We start from the raw sequence: 15,741 nt of genomic DNA, 5'->3' as shown, positions 1-15,741 counted from the left end.
TCAGCCCATCTCACAAAGACATGCCCACATTTTAAGCCCCACCCCTTTTATTATCTACCCTTTTTGTGCATTGGTCTGGCTTGCAAATCACGCCCAGTCCCACAAAGCCATATCCCTATCTATTTTCAGCTTACAAAATCTTCATCAAAAATCAGTCCCACCTGAGGACAGGATATGAGGATTGGACATAAGGACCGGATATGAGGTTGGGATAGGAGGATGGGATATGAGGATGGGATATAAGGATGGTATATGAGGTCGGGATATGAAGACGGGATATGAGGACAGGACATGAGGTTGGGATATGAGGTCGAGATAGGAGGATGGAAAATGAGGTCGGGATATGAGGACCGGATATGAGGATGGGATATGAGGTTGAGATATGAGGACGGAATATGAGGACAGGATATAAGGTCAGGATATGAGGATGGGATATGAGGTCGGGATATGAGGATGGGATATAAGGTCGAGATAGGAGGACGGGATAGGAGGTCAGGATATGAGGACGGGATATGAGGTCAGGATAGGAGGTCGAGATATGTGGTCGGGATATGAGGACGACAGGCAACGCCGGGTACTCAGCTAGTATATATATATATATATATATATATATATGTATATATCTCAATGTATGTATGTAGGTATGTTCCAGTATCAAATGGCTGGACATATTTTGATGAAAATTGGTACACATGTTACTTATATGTCAACCAAAAATATAGGAGAGTTAAATCATCCCTTAACCACCCCCTTATGTGATAGTCAGGGTTTTTGTTTAAAGTCCCATGCAAGTCAATGGGACTTCCAGTACATCTTCTGATGTCATAACTCCTGGGCTGCAGAGATTGCCCGGGACTTTTTTAACATCGTATTGACTGTCCGGCAAGCGGTTGCAAAGAATAGTTAGTTTGGGGGATGAGATATGAGGTTGAGATATGAGCGAGATATGAGGATGGGATTTCAAGATGGCATATGAGGTTGGGATATGAGAACGGGATCTAAAGGACAGAATATTGGGTCTGGCTATGTGGAAGGGCTAAGAGGATGGGATATGAGGATGGCAAATGAGGACTGTATATTTGGTCTGGATATTAGGTTGGAAGGATTTAAGGGTCAGGAAATAAGGACAGGATTTGAAGTTGGGATATTAGATTTGAGGATGGGATATGAGGACGGGATATGAGGTCAAGATATGAGGACGAGACATGAGGTTGGAATATGAGGACGAGAGCGTTATTGTTACTTTTCCTTGATTACAAGGTTTAGATAGGAAGATGAGGCAACGTTGGTTACTCTGCTAGTATGGGAATACTCCTTTAGGTTATTAGGGTTATTTCAGATGATGAGCCCCCTTGAAAATATATACTGCATGCACCATGTATACATTTTTCTGACAGATAAGCAAAATGCAGGCTTCAAACATACATAGCTTTAAAGGGGTACTCTTTCTAAACTTTTTTTTTTTAAATTAACTGGTGCCAGAAAGTTAACCAGATTTGTAAATTACTTCTATTAAAAAATATTTATCCTTCCAGTAATTTTTAGCAGCTGTATGCTACAGAGGAAATTCTTTTCTTTTTGAATTTCTTTTTGTCTTGTCCATAGTGCTCTCTGCTGAACTATCCAGAGCAGCATAGGTTTGCTATGAGGATTTTTTCCTGCTCTGGACAGTTCCTGATACGGACATCAGGTGTCAGCAGAGAGCACTGTGGACAGGACAAAAAAAAGAAATTCAAAAATAAAAGAATTTCCTCTGTAGCAAACAGCTGCTAAAAAGTATTGGAAGGATAAAGATTTTTTAATAGAAGTAATTTACAAATCTGTTTAATTTAAAAATAAAAAATAAAATTTCCACTGGAGTACCCCTTTAAGACACAAAAGAGTTTATTACATACCTTTGAGAAATCCCCAATTAGGTCATCACGTTCATCTTCGGCTTCTTTAAATATTGGACTGATCTCACCCATCTACAGAGGATAGCAGAAAAAAAAAAGTCGAGAGTTAACTGGGCACAATAACGTTTTCTTCTCCAGGAGCACAAAAGCTAAAACAATTCTGAAAACTTCTTTTCTCTTTTCTCTATTTTGGAAGTTGGTTTCCAGGGTCAGCATACTATTCCACCAGTATATCGATGTATATCCCACATGTAGAGTATAGTAGCAGATGTGAACCTAGCCTTAAAGCGTACCCGTCAGATCCAACAAAACATTTTTTGTAATATATCACTAAGTACCTAATCCCGACCATGTACATCTAATTCTATGTGTCTAGCACCTTTATTTATTTTTTTATTACACTTTTTATTTAGCTCACTAGTCTGAATTCCTCTCAAAGGGAGGGGGCGTGGCCTCACTGCAGGTCTCTGCCCCCTCCCTCAGTATGCTGTCTGCTCACATCTCCCCTAGCATTAGCAAAAATACAACTCCCAGCTTGTCCTCACTGACAGTAGCGGGACACAAGCTGACAGTGGGAGGATTTTTCCTCAGGCTGTGAGCCCTGCACTCACAGCTGTCAATCAAGGAAGTGTGTCCATGACATAGGTAATGATGCATGGACACAGCAGGACTAGTATGTGTCCAAGCAGGCAGGGGGGGGCAGTTGTTTGACTGGCTTTTTCAGTATGAAATACAGAACATTTTTCTAATGAAAGCAATTGCAAAACCTGTTGGTTTTTGTATCAAAAAGTTTTTGTATCTGACAGTGCCCATTTAAGAGAAGTTGTCTTCTGTAGAAAGCAAATTGTCAAATACACGTAATAAAGGGGCTTCATGCAGGATCTTTATCTATGAGACGAGCGGCTCTGGAGAATCCATTTTTTAAATTTTATTGATTTTATTGTGTAATACTACATTTGTCCTGTGGTGGCGTTGCGGGGACAGTGCTGTCATGTCAACAGAAATGGTCTCCAAACTGTGGACCTCAAGATGCTGCAAAACTACATCTCCCAGCATGCATGATTAGCCTGTGGCTGTCTGGGCATGCTGAGAGTTATCGTTTTGCAACATCCGGAGGTCCACAGTTTGGAGACCACTGAGTGATCTACACATTGCAGTTTTATCTGTTCTGATCCTGGATGGGAGTTGTAGTTTAGCAACAGCTGGAGGGCCACAGGTTGAAGAACACAGATTTATGGATTTAAAAAAATGCTCTGTAAGTGTTGGAGCCTTGAGAGGAAAAGTACCATTCCATTGCCAGGGAAGGAACTGCAGCTTTTAAAGGGGTTCTCTACCATAAGGAGATTTAAGTGCATACCTGCCAGACAGTAATGGACATGCTTAGGAAGAATCCGTGGTTGTCTTGGGCCTAAATGTCTATGCTGTGAGATTACCATAATGCCGTGGCTATCTTTTTGTAAACTGGCTGTTCGAGTTCCCTCCCTCCAACTACAAGTCCCATGATTCCTTGTTCGTAAGTGTGAGGTCACTTTTCTCCCTTCCACACATCAGCCACACCACCCATTGAAGCACACCTGTTATCGCTTTGATGGAATAGACCCGTATTATCAAACCAGGGTGTCTCTAGCTGTTGCAAAACCACAATTTCTTGCAGAATGATCTCCCTCCCACCCAGCATTCACTCCAGCCATTGAGGCAAAGACAGTCTGCCTCTGATCACCTGACTAGTGATGTAATGTCTCGGGCCACACTGCAACCTGGGAAAACCTAAGATGATACTCATTTTGTATGCTGTTAAAAATAAACATCGGGGCAAAAATCACAGAAGAATTGCAAGACCACCATGAAACACAGGTACAGACACTGTATTATGAACTACACTAACTTTACAGCCCCTGTAGCATAGTCAAAAAAAACAAAAAAAACTCCCGGAATACACCTTTAAGCAACTCCGTGCTCTGAGTGATTGAAGAGAGACTTCAGTGAGGACCCCCCCCCCCTTCGCAATCAGATGTCTGGCAGAAGTCTTAAAAGCCAGGCGATCAGCTGATCACACTGAGGGATCCCTTGTTCTTCTTTATTTCAAGAAAAATCAATATTACTGGATTAAAAATACACAAGATCTCCAACAGCCAATGAAATCCATACTAATACTGTAATATCTTACCGAAACCCTCTTGTTCTCAGAACATTCTGTATTCGCTGTCTCGTTTTTCTCCCTCTGTCCGTCTTCTTCCCGTTTGCCTTTTTCTGCCCTCTGACCCTGCTGTCCTGTAAGAAGCTCTGGGCTTTGAAACAAGTCTAAAAGCTTTAAGCGAGCCTTTTTCTGGATAAACATTAGAAAACAAAAATCAGATGTAGAGCAGGGAAAATATATAATCCGTACTAATCAACCAATCCTGATGGTTCGGTCATTTCTTACCTTCCTTGTGTCTTTTCGATGTACGTTCTCGTGTTCTCTCGCGTTCACTTTTCTAGACGCCTTTTTCTAAAAGCAGTTTGGGGAGTTGGAAACAATACAGGTCCTTCCTTTAGATTTTTTATACAAGACATAATCCATATCGAAATAGACTTGAATATTTTATTACAGAAAGGGAACACTTACCGGTTTGTAGATGTTGGATTGAAAAGAAGAATCACTGCAAAAACGTACAAAAAGTCGGGGGTTATTGTAACATAAACATAAATCTCTGCATTAGCCACCATGACGGATTAGGCTTCTTTCACACTGCCGTTGTGACACGGACGTCAGGGAACTTGGGGAGAATAGCGGGAGAAAAAATACATCATGCAACGTCTTTTTGTCCCGCTACTCTCATCAAAAAATAACGGTGACCGACGGACCCCATAATAGTAACGGGACCCGGACCGTTGTGCCACATCCGGATAACAGTCGTTAAAAGCACACAAAAAAGTGTGCCTAATGGACCTTTTCTGACGGGGCACAATGGCAGTGTGAAGGAGGCCTTACTGGTATAACCTAAATGGAGTCTTATCTTGTTGCCTCTTCATCGGACAGCTACTTGGGACAAACTGAAGCCACCATGGGTTGACCGTTGCACCATGAGCCACTGGTGATGCAGGAGGAAGGCCAAGGGCTGAAGTATTGTAGGCCACTATCTTCACAAAGTTGCCACATATTATGTTTTATGACTGTATGTTTAAGCATCCATGGGATAGCCATAAGATAGGGATAGGCATAAGGCTATCCTTCATATAAGATAGAGATAAGTATAAGCCTATCCTTCATATAAGATAGAGATAGGTATAAGGCTATCCTTCATATAAGATAGGGCTAGGTATATGGCTATCCTTCATATAAGATAGGGATAGGTATAAGGCTATCCTTCATATAAGATAGATATAGGTATAAGGCTATCCTTCATATAAGATAGGGATAGGTATAAGGCTATCCTTCATATAAGATAGAGATAGGCATAAGGCTATCCTTCATATAAGATAGAGATAGGTATAAGGCTATCCTTCATATAAGATAGGGATAGGTATAAGGCTATCCTTCATTTAAGATAGGGATAGGTATAAGATAGGGATAGGTATAAGGCTATCCTTCATATAAGATGGGGATAGGCATAAGGCTATCCTTCATATTAGATAGGGATAGATATAAGGTTATCCTTTATATAAGATAGGGCCAGGGATTATTCATAGTATTCAGGATATTGGACAGACTAGATGGGCCGAAGGGTTCTTGTCTGCTGACACTTTCTATGTTTCTATGGTTATGTTGTGATAGCCTGGGGGATGTTGGGTATGGGGAGTGTAGCTGTGCGGTAATTAAAGGGTGCTTAATAACCCTTGCTATTCGTGATGCCAGGGTGAGGGCTCCTCAGTAACACTTGTCCTACCGCCACCCTTCCCAAGAGCGATAGGGAGGTAGATAATAATAGATTGTCCACAACCGGAGAGTTTTCTGAAACAGGATTAACTTTTACTGAAGAATTTCTGCAAGCTTCAATAACAGAATAGTCTCTAAGCATAACATCTGCTTTCCTTGGAGATTGACAATGGTTGGGACTTTAGCATTAGAGTCTTTTAGTAGTGGTGCGTTATTCCACTGGATTTAGGGGTTTAGTTGCGGTCCAGTAGTCACGCTAGCATTAGGGGGGATTTAGATTTGAACTCACGGTTTTGGTGCAGCTGAAGCCGGCAGGTTTTTAGGCGTAGCATGTCTTTGAAAGTTGCGCAGAACCGTCCTGTTAGTCCGGCATCCATGAGAGCAGCAATCCAAAAGAGCGATAATTGGACGCAGCAAACTTATATGGGCAGAGGCTGGACTAGAGCTAATTGGTCCATACTGATGTCAATCACCATTACAAAGACCTGTGGGTAACACGTGACCCAAGGACCTCCAAAGGTCCTTCAACATACCATAGAGGTTATTAGCATGGTCACATGACCGAAGGTCCTGTGGCGCTGAACAAGGTAAGTACTGGACATTACTATAAAATATATATTATTATTAAATATATACATATATTATCATTAGAGATAGACTTGAGGAGAGGCGACTAGGGGCTGTCTCACCTGAGGAACCCTACCTGAACGTAGTTACTCTGACTTTGGGGACCTCTACACTAGGTACGGTATGCAACACGGTCCCGAGACACCACAATGTCATGGTCTCCAAATTGTGGACCTCCAGATGTTGCAAAACTACCACTCCCAATATACCCAGACAGCCAACGAGGTCCACAGTTTGGAGACCACTGGTCTATGTGCACTGTGGGCATCACATCCGTGATGTCTTCATGCTGGCAGAATTACAAGTACACCGTAGCTTTTCTGGATACTATGTATTACTATGTATTTTCTAGATACAGTGAAACCTCTTTGAGAAGACCACCACATAGTCTTCTATGGATGCGGTCTTCTCAAAGAAAATGGCCCCTATGTAAAATGTATAGAAGACTGAGAATCTGTCACGTGAAATCTGGCCTGGATAAAGGTCTTCTCAACAGGGGGTCTTTTGGAGAGGAGTCACTGTATCTATATATAATGCTCTTGTTTTTTACTTTTACTAATTTTTAGTAAAACTTACCCCAAACAGCTAGTTGACTTTAAAGGGGTACTCCACGCCCCCTCAATGCAAGTCTTGACTTGAGGGGATGTGGCCTTGAAGTCACGAGCGGGCGTGGCAGTGACGTCACGAGCCTCCCGCACTACACTCAACACTCTAAACGAATGCCGAGTGCAGCAGGGAGATCGCGGAGGTCCCCAGCGGCGGGACCCCCGCGATCAGCCATCTTATCCCCTACCTTTGGATAGGGGATAAGATATCTAGGGGCGGAGTACCCCTTTAAAGGGGTACACTGGCGGAAAACTTTTTTTTTTTTTTTTTTTAAATCAACGGGTGCCAGAAAGTTAAACAGATTTGTGAATTAAACAAGCAAAAAACATGTAGGTGCACTCACCGCAAGGCAGAGACAGTCAGGTCCAGGAGTCCGGTGACGGGTAGCCGGGTCACGGCATAGGCACTGGTGAAGTGTTGCGCTCGGAGCCACCAGTGCCTTTACCAGTGCCTATGCCGTGACCCGGCTACCCGTCACCGGACTCCTGGAACCGACTGTCTCTGCCTTGCGGTGAGTGCACCTACGTGTTTTTTGCTTGTTTCATTTTGATGTTTCGTATCTATGTACGTGCACCCCGCAGGAGACTTTGACCGGAGGTCACCGAGAACCTTGCTGCGCATATTGCTTGCTGATATAGCCCCTTGTGTGCTCTCCCCACTTCCTTGTCTTTGTCTATGAGATTTGTAAATTACTTCTATTAAAAAAAAAACTTAATCCTTCTAGTACTTATTAGCTGCTGAATACTACAGAGGAAATTCTGTTTCTTTTTGAAACACAGTGCTCTCTGCTGACATCACGAGCACAGTGCTCTCTGCTGACATCTCTGTACTGGAAGGATTAAGATTTTTTAATAGAAGTAATTTACAAATCTGTTTAACTTTCTGGTACCAGTTGATTTAAAAGTAACCCTTTAAGGATAGGTATCTCTGAATCCAGCAGGAGTCTCTCTTACCTTGTGTTGCAGATGCGAGGCTTTAAAACAGGAGTCAATTCACTTGGGTAACCTGAAATATATTAGTAAACAGCACATACATTACACGTGTACTATTGTATGGAAATATATAACAACATATGTAACATTATAGCTGAAGTGCAATAATCTAAACATTTGGCACGTATATAAAGCCATTGCTTTGCAGATAGGGGTGAGGCCATGGTATTGAATGTTCTGAGCTGGACGGCCATATTTGCCCCCAGGCCAAAAAAATAAATCAAGCCCCATATAGTCATCTTCACCTTATCGAAGGTTTCTGGCACAAGATAAGAAGCTATGGTAGTAGCAACTGATTAAAAATGGCGCATCACTAGCGTTGGCTGTTACTAATGTACGTGCCAGCCCCATAGGGATTAGTGGGGTTCACATGCAACTTAGTGCGTGCGAACAACATGGCAGTTTATAGAGGATGAGACCTGTAACTGTTGGACATCATCCAGTATGAGCCTTTTTTTTTTTAGTTTTAGACCTATTGAGATATTTAGCCTTCTAGGTTATTAAAAAATATAAGTCATTTGGTATCTGTTATTTAACCTAAAACCAATGTGATCCTGTCCATTTACACAGAGCTGTATTTGACATAAGGCTCTATGGGCCTGGGCCTAGGGCGGCAGTGTTGAGGGGGAGTGCACTACTTCAGTGAGAAAAAAAAGAAATGATTCTTTGGATGTAGCTGATGTTGTGTCCTGAAGAAAAAAAAAAATCTATTTCCCCCCTTTGGGTGAACCCACATAGGTCAGAACGGCTACAGAGTTTACCTGCAGATTTGTAGCCACAGGCGCTCATTATATTACAGCAGTGCTTCCCAACCAGGGTGCCTCCAGCTGCTGCAAAACTACAACTCCCAGCATGCCCGGACAGCCGATGGCACCATGGTTGGGAAGCACTGTATTACAGATTTGTGATTGATTTACATTGTGGGTGCCACCGGGCCGTTTTAGGGTTAGGTGGCACGGACTGTGAGAAGGGGTTTTAACTATTAACCTATTAAGCCTATTAATCCCCCCCCCCTTTTTTTTTGCACTAGCCTGGAGGTAATGGGGTAACCAGTTAGGCGTTAATCAGGGGTGGGATGCAGGACAGGAAGGGGTGGGCAGTATGGTGTGGCATCCCAGTACCATATTGCATACCGTACATTGTATGGTGGTCCCCAAAGTCAGAGTTACTACATTCAGGTAGGGTTCCCCAGGTGGGACAGCCCCTAGTCACCTCCTCCTTCTCTAATTTTATAATGTTTATGTGTACATATTTAATAATGGGTATATTTAATATAATGCATATTAGTATACTTACCTTTGTAGCGTCGCAGGACCTTCGATCATGTGACTATTTTAATTCCTCTATGGTATGTTGGAGGACCTTTGGAGATCCTTGGGTCACATGATTACCCATAACCCTTTGTATAGATGATTGATAGACGTACTGGACCAATCAGCTTAAGGCCAGCCCCTGCCCATATAAGGGAGCTGTATCCAATGATCGCCCTCTTGGGTTCTGGACTATCAGAGAGGACAGATCCGTGCAACTTGCAAAGACAACCCTAGGCCTGAAGCCTGCTGGCCTCAGTGTGAACTCAAAATGTTCCAGCGGAACAGCGCATATCAGTTTACGGACTCAAACCCTTAAGGTCCCAACCACTGTCAATATCTAAGAGACTTTGCTTGTATAGAGACTGTTCCGGTTATCAAGCTTGTATAAAATCTTCAGTAAAAGTTCCGACTGTTTTCAGCAAACTCTCCGGTTGTGGACATTCAATTATTTCATACCTCCCTATCGCTTTTGGGAAGGGTGGCGGTAGGACAAGCATTACAGAGGACCCCTCACCCTGGTGTCACGAGTAGAAAGGGTTAAACAGACCCCATTGAAGTACCACACAGCTACACCCCATATACCCTACACCCCCAAGCTACCACATGGGGTATATATAATCCCTGTGCTCCCCCCTCCCCTTCCTCGTACCGGATTGTCCAGCAGGAGTTCCCACCCTCCCGTGCTTCCTTTTTTTGTTGGTTTCCGTGTTGCTTTTTATCCCCTTTTATAAAAAAAATTTTTTTAAAGTTACAAAATAATAATAATTTTTTTTAAAAGGAGAAAGAAGTGGAATTTTATTTCTTTATAATTTTCTGTTCCTTATCATTTATCTGATGTTTGTGGTGTTTGCTTGCCAGGAAGATGATGGCAGTCACCTTTGGTTGCTCGTGTTCCTTTCGATTTTGAAGTCACAGCTGGCGGTACAGGAGTGAATTGGATAAATAATGGAGGTGGATGGCTGAGTTGCCCGTCGGCCAATGCCGGCGGCTGGCAGTGCGCTTCCTCTCTGGTCACCAACCTACAGGAGGTTGGAGGTTAATTTTACATCTATGTTAAGTTGATTCAATAAAGCTGTGGCCGACCCCCACGTCCACTTAAAAGGGGTTATCCAGGAAAAAACTTTTTTATATATATCAACTGGCTCCAGAAAGTTAAACAGATTTGTAAATTACTTCTATTAAAAAAATCTTAATCCTTTCAGTACTTTTTAGCTGCCGAAGTTGAGTTGTTCTTTTCTGTCTAAGTGCTCTCTGATGACACCTGTCTCGGGAACTCTCCAGAGTAGAAGCAAATCCCCATAGCAAACCTCTTCTACTCTGTACAGTTCCCAAGACAAGCAGAGGTGTAAGCAGAGAGCACTGCTGCCAGACAGAAAAGAACAACTCAACTTCAGCAGCTGATAATTATTGGAAGGATTAAGCTTTTTTTAATAGAAGTAATTTACAAATCTGTTTAACTTTCTGGAGCCAGTTTTTTCCTGGAATACCCCTTTATTAAGGTTAACACTTGTTATGTCGTTATTGGGGGGGGGGGGGAGAAAAAAGGGGGAATGTATTGGTAAGGGTGTAGGGGAACCTTTCGCGCAGTCTGTGCATAGGATGAGATCCACGGTGAATCTTCGGCAAAATTTACATGTCACACATACGGTTTTTGCTGCAAATTTGGACAGATCTGCATGAAAAAAATTCAGACGCTTGTGGAATCACCCTACTGGGGTGTATTCAGTCTGAGTGGCTAGGGCGGCATCAGCTGGAAATACTACCCAGCATTTTGGTTTAATTTGAGGGGATCAAAAAAATTAATGACCATGATGAAAAGGACAATAATGAGATCTGGTCCATTTTTCACTTGTGACCCTATATTTTTTGATAACAGGGTTCCCTGAAGATACACAGCGATCAGCTATAATCCGCACGAAAAAAACTAAAACAAAACAAAACAAAAAAACAACTAGCAGCTAGTGTTCAGTTATCCTGCAGCACCACCTTAGGTGAAATTAAGCAATACACAGTGTTCATTAAAGGGGTACTCGGGTGGAAAACTTTTTTTTTTATGAACTGGTGCCAGAAAGTTAAACAGATTTGTAAATTACTTCTAATTAGAAATCTTAATCCTTTCAGTACATATTAGCAGCTGTATGCTACAGAGGAAATTCTATTATTTTTTAATTTCTTTTTTGTCTTGTCCACAGTGCTCTCTGCTGACACCTCTGTGTCTGTATCAGGAACTGTCCAGAGCAGCATAGGTTTGCTATGGGGATTTGCTCCTGTTCTGGACAGTTCCTGATATAGACAGAGGTGTCAGCAGAGAGCACTGTGGACAGAAGGAAAAAAAAGAAATTCAAAAAGAAAATAACTTTCTATGTAGTATATAGCAGCTATTAATTACTGGAAGGATACATATTTTTTTATAGAAATAATTTACAAATCTGTTTAACTTTCTGGCACCAGTTGGTAAAAAAAAAAAAAAAAAATTCTCCACCGGAGTATCCCTTTAAGAAATACACAGTGTTCATGAAAGGGGTACTCCGGTTGAAAACTTTTTTTTTTTTTTAAACCAACTGGTGCAGGAAAGTTAAACAGATTTGTAAATTACTTCTATTAAATAATCTTCATCCTTCCAGTACTTATTAGCTGCTGAATACTACAGAGGAAATTATTTTCTTTTTGTAACACAGAGCTCTCTGCTGATATCATGAGCACAGTGCTCTCTGCTGACATCTCTGTCCATTTTAGGAACTGTCCAGAACAGCATATGTTTGCTATGGGGATTTCCTTTTACTCTGGACAGTTCCTAAAATGGACAGAGATGTCAGCAGAGAGCACTGTGCTCATGATGTCAGCAGAGAGCTTTAATTTAAAAGTTTTCCACCAGAGAACCCCTTTAAAATCAATAGATTGTCTATGTAATTAACAAAGGTGCGAGGCCCTCCTGCGCCGCTCTTCGGTGTCTAACTCTAATGCAGTGTTTCCCAAACAGGGTGCCTCCAGATGTTGCAAAACTACAACTCCCAGCATGCCTGGACAGCCAAAGGCTGTCCAGGCATGCTGGGAGATGTAGTTTTGCAACATCTGGAGGCACCCTAGTTGGGAAACACTGCTCTAATGGTATGCTCACACCCATACTGTATACGCTGCAGATTTTATTATATTGATTAACACATTATAACGTCTGCAGCATATACAGTACACGAGAGCATACCCAAATATTGTATTTGAGAATGTGCATGCTCAACTCCCACTCCATTTGTTTTCTATGAGACTTACGATCATTGCCTAGCACTATGTTCTGGCGTCCCGTAGACAGAGACCGGAACGGCAGCCAAGAATATGCGTTGCTGCTCCATATATTTGGGGGACAACTGACCTAAATTCGGTGATCTTTGGATCCCCCCACGATCAGCTGGTAACTTGAAAGGCCCATTCACATTATGTATTTTTGAGCAGAATTCCGCTCCGATTTCCACTGCTGAAAATAGGGTGCAGCAGCCTCCCATTGTTTTCAATAATATTCTGCTGCACCATTCACACTACGGAATTTCAGTGGTGGATGTTCTGCCGTTGAAATTCCGGACATGTTCATTCTTTCAGCGGAATCCACTCAAAAATGCATTGCCGTCTTTGGGGAGGGCGCATTTCCGAGCGGTCCTAGCGCCTGCTTGTTCTGACAGAGCCAGATTCAGAGCCAGATTCCAGGGCAGAGATTCTGTAGTGTGAATGAGCCCTTAATCTTAGGATAACCCCTTCAGGAGTTTGCTACCATTGTATTGTATTCCTCGTGAGAGTAGCAGTATAAAAGGGTTGTCCAAGACTATAAAAACATGGCTACCTTCTTCTTAAAGGGGTACTCCTGTGGAAAACATTTTTTTTTAAATGATTTGGTGCCAGAAAGTTAAACCGATTTGTAAATGACTTCTATTAAAAAAATATTTACCCTTCCAGTACTTTATAGCAGCTGTATGCTACAGAGGAAATTATTTTCTTTTTTAAAGGGGTACTCCGCACCCCTAGACATCTTATCCCGTGACGTCACAACTGCGCCCCATGTGACATCACGCCCCGCCCCCTCAATGCAAGTCTATGGGAGGTCCGTCACGCCCCCTCCCATAGACTTGCATTGAGGGGGCGGGGCGTCACAAGGGGCAGAGTCGTGACATCACGCTCGTCCGCCATCGTGGTCGGGCTCCGAAGCCTCTGGCGTTGCCGGTGTGAGGTGGAAGCCGTACAGGTGGGTGCAGCAGCCGAGATACCGGGGGCCCCCAGCAGCGGGACCCCGGCGATCTGACATCTTATCCCCTATCCAAAGGATAGGGGATAAGATGTCTAGGGGTGCGGAGTACCCCTTTAATCTCTTTTTTGTCTTGTCCACTGTGCTCTCTGCTGACACCTGATGCCCATATCAGAAACTGTCCATGGCAGGAGAAAATCCTCACAGCAAACCTATGCTGCTCTGGACAGTTCCTGACAAGGACAGAGGTGTCAGCAGAGAGCACTGTGGACAAGACAAAAAAGAAATTCAAAAAGAAAAAAAAATTCCTCTGTAGCATACAGCTACTAAAAAGTACTGGAAGTGTAAAGATTTTTTAATAGAAGTCATTTACAAATCTGTTTAACTTTATGGCACCAGTTGATTTAAAAAAAAAAAAAAATTCCACCGGAGTACCCCTTTAAAGGGGATATCTCATGGAATAAAACTTATCCCCTATCAGTGCAGAGAGATGCAGCGTACGCTGAGCGGTACAGTTGAAAAGGCAACTGTGCAACACCGAGAAAGTTCCGTGCAAGAGTCACATTTATCATTAAAGGGCACATGCATGGAACTCACTGTTCTGGACTTACATCGGCACTGATAAATATCATCAGAAGCAGGGCTCAAGTCCTGCAGGAACGCATGGGAACTGAGTTCCTGCACTTTTTCCACAGCAAGGACACTGTTCCCGTTAGCAGAAGTCCTGCAGGACTAATCCTGGAGTGGAAATCTTGGGTGAGTTCCTACACTTTTTTCCCCAGGACTTGACCCCTGATCAGAAGAGTTTAGAAATTGTTACTGCTGATGTGGTTAGCCCACTGAGGATAGTCTAGACCAGTTGTCCCCAAACTGTGGACCTCCAGCTGTTGCAAAACTACAACTCTCAGCATGCCCAAGGTCACTCTATTCCAGTGGTCTCCAACCTGTGGACCTTCGGACATTGGCTGTCTGGGCATAAATTCCACAGTTTGGGGACCACTGGTCCAGGGCATGCTGGGAGTTGACGTTTTACAACAGCTGGAGGTCTACAGTTTGGGGACCATTGGTCTAGACCAGTGGTATTCAACCTGCGGACCTCCAGATGTTGCAAAACTACAACTCCCAGCATACCCGGACAGCCGTTGGCTGTCCGGGCATGCTGGGAGTTGTAGTTTTGCAACATCTGGAGGTCCGCAGGTTGGAGACCACTGGTCTAGACTATCCTCAGAGAGGTAAAGGCATCAGCAGCAACAATCTCTAAACTGTACTTATGATGCGCTACAATGTATCCGACCTTCAGATGTCGGCTGTCTGGGCATGCTGGGAGTTGTAGTTTTGCAACATCTGAAGGTCCACAATTTGGAGTCCACTGGACTAGAATTACTTTTGCTGTCAGAGTATAGTGGGAGTTGTAGTTTTGCGACATCTCGGCATCCACAGTTAAGAGACCAATGGACTAGAGTGACTTCGGCTGTCCGGGCATGCTGGGAGTTGTAGTTTGGCAACATCTAGAGGTCCACAGTTTGCCGACCACTGGTCTTTACTGTATACAAATCTCTGTTGTACTATATATTAGGTTTTTAAAACTTGGACAGCAAGCAGAGGTCTTGAAAATGAGCAAGTAAAAAGTTAGTTAGAAAGTTGCATAACTTTTCATGACCCGGCAAATTATTTACGCAAGACCGGGCAACCCCAGCAACCATTCTGTAGGCAAACACTTAACCTTAGAACACTAGCCAGGACACACAAGACGTGACAGGAATACATTCTTATCGCTGGCACTGAATGCGGTGTATCCCAGTGTGCTGCTAGCTCTGCAGTGTGTGCCTGGTAATGGTGCAGGAAGGCCGGGTTCACACCACATTTCTGCAATACAGTTCCCTAGAAGGTTTTTGATGAAAAACTAATTCCTCAAAATCAGACTAAACTGTATCAAAACGTGTGTACAAATTTTAATCCGTATACGGTTTGAAAAGTGATGTCCAGTTGCATCCGTTTTTTAAGAAAAAAACATATACATTTTCATTCCATGAATGAAATAAAGTTATAAATAAGTTATAAATATGAATAAAGTTTCACTTGTTTGATTGAAATTCCAAGAAAAAAAACTGTGCAAAGTCAAAAACCGTATGGTGCAAACCGGATGGAACCGTACGCACATACGGTTCTGTACAGTTCCCATTGACTCCCATGTTAAAAAAAACGTAAACGCTTCAATACGGTT

General features: G+C 42.8%; 2 protein-coding genes across 2 annotated transcripts in view; one reads left to right on the top strand and one right to left on the bottom strand.

Annotated features, from left to right (window-relative positions):
• LOC130281569 (M-phase inducer phosphatase 1-like) overlaps positions 1–15,741 on the bottom strand; it is a 41,996-nt gene that overhangs the window by 22,974 nt on the left and 3,281 nt on the right. Inside the window, exons 3-7 of the mRNA XM_056528912.1 lie at positions 7,938–7,989; positions 4,501–4,534; positions 4,318–4,383; positions 4,063–4,221; positions 1,896–1,967 (exon numbers count right to left, since the gene is read on the bottom strand). Coding sequence (XP_056384887.1) covers positions 1,896–1,967; positions 4,063–4,221; positions 4,318–4,383; positions 4,501–4,534; positions 7,938–7,989 — 383 coding nt within the window. The remainder of the gene's footprint in view (positions 1–1,895; positions 1,968–4,062; positions 4,222–4,317; positions 4,384–4,500; positions 4,535–7,937; positions 7,990–15,741) is intronic.
• RRP12 (ribosomal RNA processing 12 homolog) overlaps positions 10,141–15,741 on the top strand; it is a gene marked incomplete in the record, with an annotated part of 104,250 nt that continues 98,649 nt past the window's right edge. The window contains 1 exon segment of the mRNA XM_056528911.1: positions 10,141–10,317.

Source organism: Hyla sarda, chromosome 7, assembly GCF_029499605.1.
Source record: "Hyla sarda isolate aHylSar1 chromosome 7, aHylSar1.hap1, whole genome shotgun sequence".
Classification (NCBI taxonomy): Eukaryota; Metazoa; Chordata; class Amphibia; order Anura; family Hylidae; genus Hyla; species Hyla sarda.
The sequence above is the reverse complement of the archived record's forward strand: the minus strand, read 5'-3'. Positions and strand labels throughout refer to the sequence as shown.